The sequence below is a fragment of the Tachypleus tridentatus genome, chromosome 7 (genome assembly GCF_004210375.1).
Source record: "Tachypleus tridentatus isolate NWPU-2018 chromosome 7, ASM421037v1, whole genome shotgun sequence".
Classification (NCBI taxonomy): domain Eukaryota; kingdom Metazoa; phylum Arthropoda; class Merostomata; order Xiphosura; family Limulidae; genus Tachypleus; species Tachypleus tridentatus.
The window spans coordinates 154,565,899-154,580,253 of NC_134831.1; the positions used below are offsets into that span (position 1 = coordinate 154,565,899).

Genomic DNA, 14,355 nt, shown 5'->3' on the forward strand with positions numbered 1-14,355 from the left:
TTACCACATTCTTAGTTAACTACGTAGTTAAGATTATTAGATCCTTGTGAGTAATGCCTTGCAAGCTGACCCTAATGGCCCGACATGGCCAAGTGGTTAAAACACTCGACTCGTAATCCGAGGGTCGCAGGCTTGAATCTCCGTCACACTAAACATGCTCACCCTTTCAGCCGTGGGTGCATTATAATGTGGCAGTCAATCCCACTATTCGTTGGTAAAAGAGTAGCCCAAGAGTTGACGGTGGGTGGTGATGACTAGCTGTCTTCTCTCGAGTCTTACACTGCTAAATTAGGGACGGTTAGCGCAGATAGCCCTCGTCTAACTTTGCGCGAAATTCATAATAAACCAAACAAAAACAAATTTATTCTAATATACGCAAACTCAAGACTTAACATTTGTTGCAGCTTAGGAATAACTAAGTGCAAAACCGTGCGAAATGGCCCTGAAGAAAGCTAAATTAAAACGCTTAAAGTCACGTAATAAATATGAGTGAATTTATACTGAAAAAGTTTGTTTGTTTGTTTGGAATTAAGCACAAAGCTACACAATGAGCTATCTGTGCTCTGCCCACCACAGATATCGAAACCCGGTTTTTAGTATGTAAGTCCACAGACATATTACTGTGCCACTGGGGGGGCATACCGAAAAATACTAACAATAAACCACTAACACTTACAGAGATACATCGGGAACTTGTGTAATTTAACCTCAAGGATGGCTAACAGAAGTCTGCTAATGCTCGCAAAATGGGTTCGATAAACTCCAAGTTACTTGTCGTAAAGGCAAGTCAAAAATAGACCAATAACAATCACGCCTGATTTGCTTATTCTGAAAAGTTTTTAAAAGTACGTATCTAACGGTTACAATGTTGCGAAATCTCAGGAGAAAAATAAACGGTACTACATTTCGAAACTGCGTTTTTATGGCTTGTTCTCAAGACGCCTAGTAGCACAACGTAATATAATCTGTTAAGTGGGTGGACTAGAAAGTTCACAGAGGTTGGCGTGTTTTCTTGTTGAACAGGGATGAGTCTAGGATGATTATAAAATTGTAACGATGTGGACTATTAATTGACAAAGTCAATTAGTGAAAGCACTTCCACGACAGTTTTACTGTGTGTTGAAGTCAACTATTACAAAAAGTGGCTTCCAGATAAAATCATCCCCCACAAAACGCGACTCAAAAAATAATAAAGTTACTATTAAAATCAATAGGATCGATTCCACTTATTCTAATCAAACTTGTTAATATTTATCATAATAATGCCTATAAGTTTAAATTTAAGCTAATAATATCACTAACTATAGACGTTAGTAAATTTTTATATTTTAATACTTCTCTACCGCTAATTTTGGTCCAAAGTAACAACTCATTAGAAACAGTTAGATTTTAAACTGAATTTTGTAGCCAAAGATAAAGAATAAAAATGATTAAAAACATAAAAGTTTGTTGTTTCCTTATTCTAACATTAATTTTGTTTTTATTTATTTTTTTAATAACTTCCATCGTATTATGGCCCAATTGCATGAAAATAGGCTCACATTGGCAATGTAACTGTAAATTTGTTCCGCAGGACCATGCCTCTCAATCCTGGTTTCAGCCCCCAGTGGCACAACTGTGTAACTACTGACTTACAACGCTAGAAGCCGAGTTTAACTACAAACAAACCAAACCTACCTTCTCTCGAGCTTCAATTCGAACTTTGCTCCTATCTAAGTATATAAATACAATATGTATTCACAGACACTTATGAATAACCGAATGTAAAACTGACCATAGGAATGGATATTAAGAGACAGCTAATGCTAACAAACTTCTTCAAGCTGACCCTAAGGAAGATTGAAAAGAAGCTAACACTGAATCACACATCAGTTTAATAAACATATTCTTTAGGACGACTAAAAACTGTCACAGACAACAGAATGTAAATTTATCTTGTTAAATATGAATCTAGAACAAAAATGAGCATAAACCAACAACCGTACACACTCGCACAACCATTACCGTATTCTAGATTAATCCACACACGCTTTCTCCTCTCTTCTACCCTCACCTCAAAATAGTAAAGCCCATATTTCATGAGCTTACGTGAAGCCAAGCGCTCCAATCCACCTTTCATAAGAGCTCAGTAAACAGTTGTATTTGCTAGTTGTACAGATTACTTAGCAAATAGCGGCTAATTTGTTACCATAGGTTTCTTTACAACAGCTATTGTGCTTGTTTAAATAAATATATGCAGTGTGTTTCCACTTCTAACAAGGTAAGGTTTAGCATGGTGAAACTGAAAGGTTGTTTGAACCATTGCATCCTGCCAATGAGATGATATGTCCCACAGTATCTGTCGTAGACTGATTTTTTGTGCTGTAGGGAACAACTCGGTAAAAATTAGCTGACAACTGAACGAAATGTGGAATTGAAGAGAAAAAAGATACTGTAAAAGTTCAAACCTTTGTAACATAAAACCTGTTTCTACGATGAGATTAACGGGAGACAATATCTACCTTTCCTTTGATTAAACACTTTGGAAGTTAGTACACTTTGTGCTATCTAACTAACGCATGTTTACATGTTTGTTGATCTGAATGTGGACTAAAATATCTATTTTCGTTTTATAAATTAATAGAAACACTTTGGATATATTTCGTAGTAATGACTGACACAAGTACAATTTCAAAAAATACTAGTCCTTTTACTCATAGAAGAAGCCGGTCTAATTCTATACCTGATAGTTCTCTAAATACCAATGTATCACCGCAGGTACAGCCAAAAAAAGGATCATCTCCTCTATCGTTTCAGAAGAACATTCTACCAGGTTCAGGTGAGACAACTCTGCGCAGATCTCCCTCACCACTCCCATACCTTCGAAACTATGTTCAGCTCATCAACCAAGAGGTTGACCAGGAAAAGAATAATTTCACTTGTAGACAAAGGTCACCAGATGCCATCAGTCTACGTCCAGAATCAGCTGCAAAGAACGAACCACATAGTCCAAAATTTAGGCTTCAAACTAACAAGTTCACACCTCGGCATAGCCGATCGTATTCTTTCAGAACCATGCGACGTCCGACTTCGCAACAACTGGCAGAAGAAGAGCAATTCCGACCCCGGGGAGCCACAATGCCCTCAGATAGACGGAGCTATCTCCGGGAGAAAAGGCAGCAGCGCTTACACGAACGGAGTGCTAGCCCTAACTTCAAACCAATGGAACATGCAGAAAATGTGGATCAAGATTTCTACAGGCTTCGTAATTTCAGCACTACATCAAAGGGTGGTGTCATCAATCGAGGTGATCAGGTTCGCTTACGGTCCCGTAGCAGTAATAGCATGGCCTCCAATCACACCTACCCGTCTTGTACCTCCACGGCCACATCCTGTTCATCAGGACCGGGAGCTCGCTGTACCCACTTTAAGGTCCTGTTGCTTGGAGCCACTGGTGTAGGCAAGAGTTCTATTGTTACACAATTCATGTCGTCAGAATACATGAATACGTATGATACATCCCAAGGTAAATACAGTGTTTTAGCTTTGGTTGATCTTGTCTTTAGTTTTTGTTTTCTCTTCAGCTATTTGGTTATTTCTTCTTTTAATTGAGACTTGACTTCCCGTACCTTGGTGCTTTTAGTATCATATAAGATTGACTGTTAGATTCCATTATCTGATTACAATAACCTCGAGAGCTGGAGGTGAGTACTGCTAATTATCTGTCTTTACTCTATTCTATTAAATAAAAAAAACCTCGCGGATGGCTAGCACGGGTACTTCTTGTATGACCAGTAGAATAACTCCACATAACATCAATTTGTTTACAGTCATAGGAAGTAAAAATCTGATAAACTTTAATATTTTGTGCATACTCATAATATTTTCTCAAAAATTCATTGAATCTACTGAAACAATTCCACGCGATAATGCTACCTACTTCCACAAGAATAAACTGGCTCTTTACTTCCATAGCCTATTTTCATATAAATAATGAGAAGAACAGTTTTACTTTTATGAGGATCTCAAGAACAGAACGTTAATCAGCTTCTTCACACGAATATCTAAACACTTTAATTCAAAGCAGTGCCTTAGTGAGCAGTTTCTATTACTTACATTCAAAAAATGATCCTGAAGCTATTTAGGCTAGAAAGATCCTATAGAACTTGCAGACTTATATTCTCCTTTTTACAATACTAATTAAGTAATAAGATATAGTGACTTCACAAGAATAATTGCACATTCAGTTATAATTCTCTAAGAGGAGTATTTCGATAAATAATTACATTAGAAGTCTTCCGAGTAACACCAGTAAAGTATCTACAGCACTAGAACAAACTCAATACCAGTTACTTTCGTTGAATACTTGGAAGAAATATTGTATCACTTACTTTGAGGAAAATAATAAAACGTGTTTTTTTAGATCCAGAAAATTCAGAAACCAATAGTTTCATAGCTTTATCGAGTAAAATAAGAATCTTACTTATGCAGCAATAGGGTTTAATTCCATTACATTACATAGACAAACATTTTTATAATTTGCCTTCGCAATAATGGTCAACAAAATAATTATTTCGCCTGTTTCCACAAGGATACATGAACACTGAGCTATCAGTTACTTTCACAAAGACATTGGAATATGAAATTATATTGCTTACTTCATCAAAAATATGTGTAAAATAGATCACATTATTTACTCTAGAAAGAATATTATATTTGTGCAGCTTTGTTCCTTTCTTTCTCAGGAGTAGTTGTAAGATCATATATATTGAAGTATGTAGCTATGTCGATCACCTTCTCAGAAAGATATGTAAAGTCGAATATATTAGTCATTTTGTTGCTTCCTCTTCAAGAAATAAACATTAGATCCTTTATATCGTTTACTTGCAGAAATAAAATGCATTTTACTTTCTCAGCAAATAATGTAAGATGTTGTATATTACCTAGTTTCTCAAGAATTTTGGAAAGCACATCTATGTTCTTCCTTTTGGATAAACAGATTGAATACAAATTATATTAGTTACTGAAAGAGCTATTATATAATCTATTTTCACTAAAACATTTGATTGTGTAGTTGTGGCAATTTCTTACTTAGGAACATATATAAGATCACTTACTGTAGCAACGTTCACAAGAATAGTGAAACACACAACTAATTTTGAGACATGCATCTATGTTGTTTTCGTTCTCAAGAACAGCTTATAATATCTACTTTCAGATGAATATTAGAACACATATATTCCTTTCTTTTCTTAAGAATAAATGCAAAATGAGTTGTATCATTTACTTTCACAAGAATGGTGAAATGTACACCTATTTTAATTGCTTTGTCTGGAACACTTGCAAAATCAGTTACATATAATTCATATTTACAAGAACACTGGGATACGTAGCTATGTCACTTTAATAAGAATAGATGCAATATCAGCTACTTTCGTGTAAATATTGGATATAACACTGTTGTCTGCTTTCGCAAGAACATATATAAAATGCTATATCAGCTACATCTACATGAATATTACAATTTGTTTCTTTCTCAGTAAATAAAATGCTACTACTTACTACTTTTCTTAATTTCTCTGAAACAACTGCAAAACCAGATATGTAATTTATGTTCACCAAAAACATTGCAATAAACGGAATCCTCTTTTAGGAACAATTTCTTTTCAATATGCAACTATGCTGCTTTCTTAGAAGCAGATGCAAGATCAGTTATGCTAGCTATTTTCACAAGAATATTGCATATTTTCTTCAAAAATGCAAGACCAATCGAATTAGTCAGTTTTACAGTATAAGTTATAGTAAGTAATTTGACAAGAATGTAAAAAAGTTGAAATATACTTCTATGTTGCTTACTTCATGAGGTACAGATGCAAGATAAATTACATGATCTATTTTCATAGGAATAACTAAATGTACATATCATGGGTTTTGCTTTCTTCGAAACACGTGCAAAATCAGTTTTCTATTATTTTCCAGCCAAAGTACCTGGTTTTGCCCGGGTTATTAGGTTGATATTTTACTGGCCGATTGTGTGTATTTTGAACCTATTTTAGATATGAAATACAGTTAAAAATCTTTTTAAAAATTTCGTTTTTCCCAGAAACCTATAGAAGATATTTCCTGATTTTGAAAAATAAAATGCAAAATTCGTAATAAAATTTTATTAAATAACGATATATTTTTAGTTTTCGTATACAAACCCTCATATGAATCCAAGGGAAATTAAAATTAATATTCAACTTTATTGTCCTTTATGCGCCACAAATCTTTAACTGTTTATTATGTCATTTCACCACTTTTATTTACTTAAACTTTTACTAGTATTCTGAGGGTCTGTTTCATGAGTCCTTGGAGGTCCTGATGCCTTTGTTTCCCTCCATGTTGCTTTTGACTGGCTAAGAAATGTTTAGCACCATACAAAAAACAAACAAAACAGTATTTGGCAGAAAACTTCCACATATATTCTTCATTCACTTAGTGAAAATTTAAAAAAAAGTATATTTCTCTATAGACATTCAGAAAGCAGAATTATGGGGCATAGACGCTACAGGAAAAAAACTGGACAAACATTTTGAGTCAAATCTAAAACATTCAAAATTCTCTTATTATGTATTCAAAATTTCAGGTCTCTATGTTCTTTTTTCTTGGAGTTATGGTGGTCGCGCACAAACACACACCGAGTCTTTTTTTTTTAAATAAATTAGTGAAAGTAACCAGCTTTGCTCGGATTATTAGGTTGATATATTCTAAATGACTATGTTATAGATAATTACAGATGCCAATATACGTCGCGTTAATTAACCTATATAAATGCCATTGTGGGTCACGTCACGCTTGATTTTAAACTTAACATATTTCTGAATTGAAACATTTTCTGCTATATCACCGACAATTTTAATAAAAACAAACTTCTTTAATCAACAGAGATACTAAATTAAGAAATCATTAAATATGTTTTTTCCAGTTTTGTAGTTTATACATTACACTTTATACTTTCAGTATATAGTCTAAAAATAATATTAAGTTATACTTTTGTTGCTAAGCGATATGATATAAAATCCATTGTTGGAACCCACTGTTATCAAAATGGACTGTTTTTTATATATATTAGAAGTTATTATATAAAAACCAGTTATGTTTTATGTAGTTTTTCGCTAGCTTGCTTCATTAAAAAGAGATGCGCGAGTTCATGCGTGCATTCATGTGAATAAGATATGTAATAATACACAGGTGCTCACCCTCAGAATTTACTTAGTATGAGTGTAAAATATCAGGTGTATAAGAGTTTTCCTCTTAAAATTATGGCGGGCACATTTCTTTTCTATGTGGATTTTCATCTAAAAATCATGTGCATGCATTTACGGATGTGGATAATTAATAATATCCATTTGTGAACCCTCAGGATCCGCTTATCATGGGTGCAAATTTTCAGGATTGTAGGTTCTTTCTTCTTGGAGCTACGCTAGTCACACCTACACATGTGCGCATGCACATAAGTGTATGTGTCTCTCTGTGATTTTTATTTGTAATATAAAAATACTTCTTTTTCTGTGTTTTTTGCTTGGCTGACTCGATAAAAAGATGCACATGCGAGCACACGCGTGGACAAAATAAGTAATAATACCCAGTTACACACCTTCAGGGACAACACAGTACGGATCTAGATTTTATGGTATTTTCTTTTAGAGGTATGGCGGTCACGCACACACATAGACCCACTTTTATATATATATACAAGTTACTCAAAACCTGTCTGTGTTAGTCGTCCTTAATTATGAAGTTGTTTGTTTGTTTTTCTTATAGCAAAGCCACATTGGGCTGTCTGTAAGTTCAGCGAAAAGAATCGAACCGCTGATTACAGCGTTGTAAATCCGTATACTTACCGCTGTGCTATCAGGGGCAGTTCTGAAGTAATAGATTAGAGAAAGATAACTCTAACAACATTTTGAAACTTGTGAGCTTAAAGCTAGTTGGTAATAATTTGGTGTAAATATTCATCTTCCTGATGTCTTCGATGAGGTTTGTTCATGGTTCACAAACAACTTGGAACGTTTCAAACCACTTTAATTTACAGCGCAAATAAAACCACACTTTACAAAGCCCACTCACGCTGAATACCCGCCATCAGATACATGATTTCCACAAGAATGAATTACCAAGGAATAGCTCAAATTACTTTATAATCGTAATTCTTTCTATATCGTTGCTAGAGTTACAAATTCCAACTAACCTTTAACTGTTTGGTGCAATGTAGTTCAGTTTCAGTACACTCTTAAATTTAATAAAATTACATAATGTATGATACAGTAGATGTGTCTAAACTGAAATATTTTAGTCAAATGTAACTGAATAAGAATGTCATATCTCTTTAACTAACCTGTGTTAAATGAGAAACCTTTGTTTCAAGAATCGATTATTTTTATTTCTTCTCGGATTTATTTCGTGTGTTTGTAAGTAAGTTAAAGTTGTGTAAACATAATATACACATTCTACTCACTCCAGTAATTTGCATTTGCTGCACATTAGTAACTGTACTCTCTTTGAATCTTTGAATTACATTGAGTCATGTTTATTCCCGTGTTTGAACATCCTATTTTGTTTGGTTAGTACCATGTTAAAATTTCATATCTGTAATATATTTTAAACTACGATATCGTAACTAAAACATATCCTTAAAAAACTGGTCCTGTTTTATATAATTTAGAGAAAGTACGCAAGAAACTTCCAGAGACGTTAACTTTCACTGAAAACTCGCCGCTTGCATACGAGATTTGACGTTATATTTGATAATTGTAAACAAATTCTTAATCAGCGTGGGTGGTATTTCTTTTTTCTTTGGAAGCATAGTTTGTATGTTTGTTTTTTGAATTTCGCGCAAAGCTACTCGAGGGCTATCTGCGCTAGCCGTTCCCTAATTTAGCAGTGTAAGACTAGAGAGAAGGCAGCTAGTCATCACCAACCCACCGCCAACTCTTGGGCTACTCTTTTACCAACGAGTAGTGGGATTGACCGTCACATTATAACGCCCCCACGGCTGAAAGGGCGAGCATGTTTGGTGCGACCGGGATTCGAACCCGCGACCCTCGGATAAGGAGTCGAACGCCTTAACACACTTGGCCATGCCGGGCCCTGGAAGCATAAATACATTTTATTTTCCGAAGCTGAGTATACTTTACGTCAAAACTTTATTTGAATTCCGATAAATGATTAAAAGGTAAAGACAGAATTGATGAATTTACTTTTTCATTCTGTATTATTCGGTTAATCTCTTCTTTCTTTTTGAATTTTTAGATTAACAGAATATAAAAAAAATTCAATTATGAGGTGTTGTAAAATTATTCGCGATAAATAACAGGCCCAAAGTATTTTTAATTTAGAAATAAAATATCGCCACGATAAGTGTACACTTGAGAAATATCTACTAAAAGTTATGGATGTATGGTTATTATCACGAATTAAAAATAATCCTTTCTTCTCGAATTCACAGCTGGTACAGCGGTAAGCATTCGGATTTACAATGATAAAATCAGCGGTTCGACTTCCCTAGGTGGACTCAGCAGACAGCCCGATGTGGCTTTGTCATAACAAAACACACACACATTCTTTCTCCTGGAATATTAATAACACCAAACTTATATTTATCTCGTAGTTTATTACCTTGGACAAATTGACAAAAGCTAGAACAGCATTGAATTGACATTATGTTTTAATTTTAAGACTATTTCAAAAAATGTAACACAAACGACACAAACTTTTAAAATTCTCCTAATAGCTGATTCCTTGTATTTGACTTAATTGTGCACTCCGTGCTACGCTACTCAGAAGCTATCTACACTAGACCCTGAATTTGAACTGATAGACCACTCTTAAAATATTTTTGTCCCGCCAAATATGAATGTCATTGTTCAAAATTATAAGGCACCCGCAACACCCTGTTACGAACATGATTTTTTTTTCTTTTAGGCAATAACGGGAGGCGTAAGATAGACCTACAGACTGGTACCCTGAGCCCATTCAACTCCCAGACTCTAACTATTCGTTCTACGATAAAAGCTCACCTAAGATTATTCACCTAGAAAGATTGTTGTTGGCGTGCTTTACTAAAACCGTAAAGAAAGACTAAGAAATGCGATGGTTTCAGGGATTGCTTTTACTTTACCAAGAAGGAAAAGATTCTGTGTTTCTTATAGCAAAGCCACATTTGGCTATCTGCTGAGTCCACCTAGAGGAATCGAACCCCTTGATTTTAGTGTTGTAAATCTATAGACTTACTGTTGTACAGGCAGGAAACAGAATCAAAGGACAAGACAATTGCGATGCACGTTAAACGTTATTTTTTCCAGCTTAAAGTCGGTGTAAAAATTAAGAGGTCTTCAATTTGTTTTTATAACAGGCGTATTAAGATAAGTAAAAATGAAAAACGTTAAATTCCAGGACGAATATATTGCATTTCTAGCTTGAAAAATCATTAGATCACCTTACACTGAAGTCGTTTCACTGAAATTATTTTTGTGATGGTACCCAGTTTTTAAAATATATTTATACGGAAAGCATAAGCATGTAGTATACAACATGTCCAACAACCATGAAAGTGGAAATAGATGTGGGTTACGGATTGGTACATATTATGTGCATTTTAAGTACAGCAGATATACTAATGGCAGTTCTATAATAGCTAAATCCTCACACTTAGGTATTTTCGAAAAACAATAATTAGAGAAAATCACTATTTTTGTATTTTTATCCATTTATGAATGCTCTTCGCTGTTGTATTTCTAAAGCAATTTTTTATACATTTCCATTTATGTTTTGCGTTTTATTTATTTAACCCGCTCTTTTCATTTGTGTTTTATGTTGTATGATTTCTCCTCATATCACTTTATCTAACCAGATAACTGGCTGTTTTACTATCTACCCAGATAACTGGCTGTATTACTATCTTCCCAGATATCTGGCTGTTTTATTATCAATCCACTTTTCTACTTTTGATAGTTTAGAGTTTTATTACCTACGAGGTCTGTTCAAAAAATACGCGGACTGACGTCATAAAACAAAATGTACTTTATTTAGAAGTTACAGGTCTGGGACCCCTTCAAAGTACTCTCCTCCCCAACGCACACACTTATCCCAACGGTGTTTCCACTTGTTGAAAAAGTCCTGGTACGCTTATTTTGTAATGTCCTCCAGCTGCTTCGTCGCATTTGCCTTAATCTCGGGAATCGTCTCAAATCTTCTTCCTTTCAAGGGTCTTTTGAGTTTGGGGAACAAGAAAAAATCGCAAGGAGCAAGGTCAGGTGAGTAGGGGGGGTGGGGAAGAACAGTGATCGAGTGTTTGGCCAAAAACTCACGAGTTCTGAGGGCTGAATTTCGCAGCAACGCGGTGCATCTTCACTTTTTCGGTCAAAATCTCGTAACAAGATCCAACTGATATCCCACACTCTTCAGCAAGCTCCCTGACAGTCAGACGTCGATTTGCCCGCACCAGGGTGTTGATTTTGTCGACGTGTGGGTCGTCAGTTGACGTGGAAGGACGTCCAGGACGCTCATCATCTTCAATGGACTGTCGACCATCCTTAAAACGTTCATGCCACTTGAAACATGCCGTACGCTTCATTGCAACATCACCGTAAGCCGTGTTAAGCATAGCAAAAGTTTCAGTCGCAGATTTTCCAAGTTTAACACAAAATTTCACAGGAAGTCGTTGCTCCTTCAGGTCATTCATTCTGAAATCCGCCAAACGAAAAAATCGCACTTCACTTAAAACCGCGTAGCTAATACACAAATGAAGATATCTGCAATCGAGAAATGGCGTCGTAATCAGCTGATCTGTGCGAACCTAGCGACACCAAGCGAATTCTCCTGGAACCAACTGGAGCCGCGCAATTCAAACAGTCCGCGTATTTTTTGAACAACCATCGTATTCATGCTGATAGTTTAATCTTTTTCATAAAAGTTTCAATTAATTTAATCTGAATATAATCTTCTTTCAGTGTGATATAATATTTTATTTAACATTAATATTTTTATATTAGTATAAATTATAAGTTCAACACAAAAAATATTTTCGATTGTTGGATCTAGGTGAACGTGTTCTTATAAGGGTAGTATTTTAAAAACTTTGAAATTTCATTGCAAAAATAGGACAAAATGACATAGAGAAAAATATCAGCAGATATTTTTCCGGGAATACAATTCCCTAGTGTTTGAGCGTCTGCGTCAGAATTACATCAAAAGTTATTTATTTTAGCACGGTATATACATTTCTGCTTCTACGTGTGGATATTGTCAATTCATTTTGATCAACTGTTAAATTATTTAAAACTCCCTCAACCTCATACGACAGCAACTGTTATGGTGTTAACGTTTTTTTCTAAACTGACAAAGCATTAATATAGTTAATTCCGATTATCATAATACATTAATATTAGGGTTATTATACTTCTAACACTATAGTCCCTTATAATTTTTTCAATAAGAAACAGAGTGTATGATAATATTTCAACCACACTATTTCCATAATATCTACTGCCTACAACGCGTTGCGCACTTTCGCTCAAACATAGGTTGTCAGACAAAAGCTGGGTGATTAGTGGTATCTGACAAACGAAAATTGATGGGCACATTAATCGATTAGTTTCCGACAACCAATACAGGTAAAAAACGGTTATGTGCTGTCTTCTTTTTCGACCAACTACTACTTTATTTTAACACGGCATAAATTTGTTTGTTTGTTTATGTAATTTACAAATTACTCTCGATTTCAGATGATAGACCTCTTGACAAAGTCAAGATTTGTGCATTCGGGGAAAAAAAGTTTGTTAAGAATAGATTTTCTAACAACTGGTATGGGCATTTTATACTTAGTGGATAGATTTTTAATATCGACTAAATACCGTCACGCGATCACCATAGTGTTTCAAATATGCAGCAAGCCCAAAATATCTTCTGTAAACAAAATAAATCGATAGCTAAATAATGAAAATATGCTTCTCTCTCATAATAAGAGGTAATTTTTTTATTCAAAACATGTCACGATTACAATTACAAATACTAAAGTAACCAATTAAACGGTTTATTCATGTACGCTGTTTCAATATGTTAGATATTATAATGTATCTCGGACCAGTCTCCGATTTATTTTGTTACTTGCGTTATGTATTACAATTTCAGCTGGAATTTCAATTTTAATTTAGAAGTTAATTGAATGTTGATATGCATTACATTTATAATATTTGCCAACAAGATTAATGAACATATTTTTTTTATAACACAAATATATTTTAATATACGAATAACAATACAATTTATAGTAACGGTTATTATAAACAGTTATTATAAATGTTACAAACTCACAAATAGTATTCAGTCTTCTATCAGGTCTAGAATATTTTACTTACCGTCCACGTCCACCACGAGAGAATTAATTGTGAGTAGATATTGTTAAATTTTGCTTAAGCTAGCTAGCTCTTTAATCTTGGCTGATCTCACACCGCCTACAAGCTGACTTTAATGGACGAAGATATTTAATGTCCTCATAGAAATATTAAGTCCGAAGTTAATTGGGTTGTAATGTTCGAAATCTATAAACGTCCCTGATCAAATTGCGTAGTAGTTTACGATTAATAAGCGTTTGTCATAGTTATAGCTTTCGAAGCTCAAAGTATTCTGCCTGTAGTAACTAAATACTATTCCATCACTGTCTCTCGGCGCGTCGACTTATATACTTTATGGCTAGATTCTTGAATATTTGTTTTTCTCTGAATTTCGCGCAAAGCTACACGAGGGCTATCTGCACTAGCAGTCCCTAATTTAGCAGTGTAAGACGAGAGGGAAGACAGCTAGTCATCACCACCCACCGCCAACTTTTGGGCTACTCTTTTAGATAGTAAGATTGACCATCACTTTATAACGTCCCCACAGATGAGAGGGCGAGTATGTTTGGTGTGACAGCGATTCGAACCCGCGACCCTCAGATTACGAGTCGAGTGCCTTAACCACGTGGCCATATTCATAGTGAATTAGTGCATATATATTCATAGTGAATTAGTACATATATATTCATATCCTCTGTCTCGATTTTTGTAGAAAATTATCTAATCATGTTAAATGAATGTAATTATGAAACATGTTTATAAGGAAGGGGAAATAATATAAATATTCTCTGCGTTAATGGATGCTATAGAATTGTCAATAGAGAAATAGTTTCTCTCATATAGTTTAGTACATTGAAACATGTGCTTTGAAAAAGTGCATTTCGTTATTCTAACTACTTTATTCTTCATGAACCATTTCTTATAATTAAAAGCTGGAAGCTACTGCAGTTCTAACAGTCTTCATTTTTCTTAATTTGGATTTCTTGTTGTATTAAATGTG

The 14,355-nt window shown here is 34.6% G+C and overlaps 1 protein-coding gene across 2 annotated transcripts in view; it reads left to right on the forward strand.

The window, feature by feature from the left end:
- The first annotated feature begins 2,134 nt into the window (after positions 1-2,134).
- LOC143256953 (uncharacterized) overlaps positions 2,135-14,355 on the forward strand; it is a 48,306-nt gene continuing 36,085 nt past the window's right edge. For both annotated transcript variants that reach the window (XM_076514876.1, XM_076514877.1), the window contains exon 1: positions 2,135-3,505. In XM_076514876.1, the coding sequence (XP_076370991.1) occupies positions 2,650-3,505 (856 nt within the window). In that variant the 5' untranslated portion in view covers positions 2,135-2,649. The remainder of the gene's footprint in view (positions 3,506-14,355) is intronic.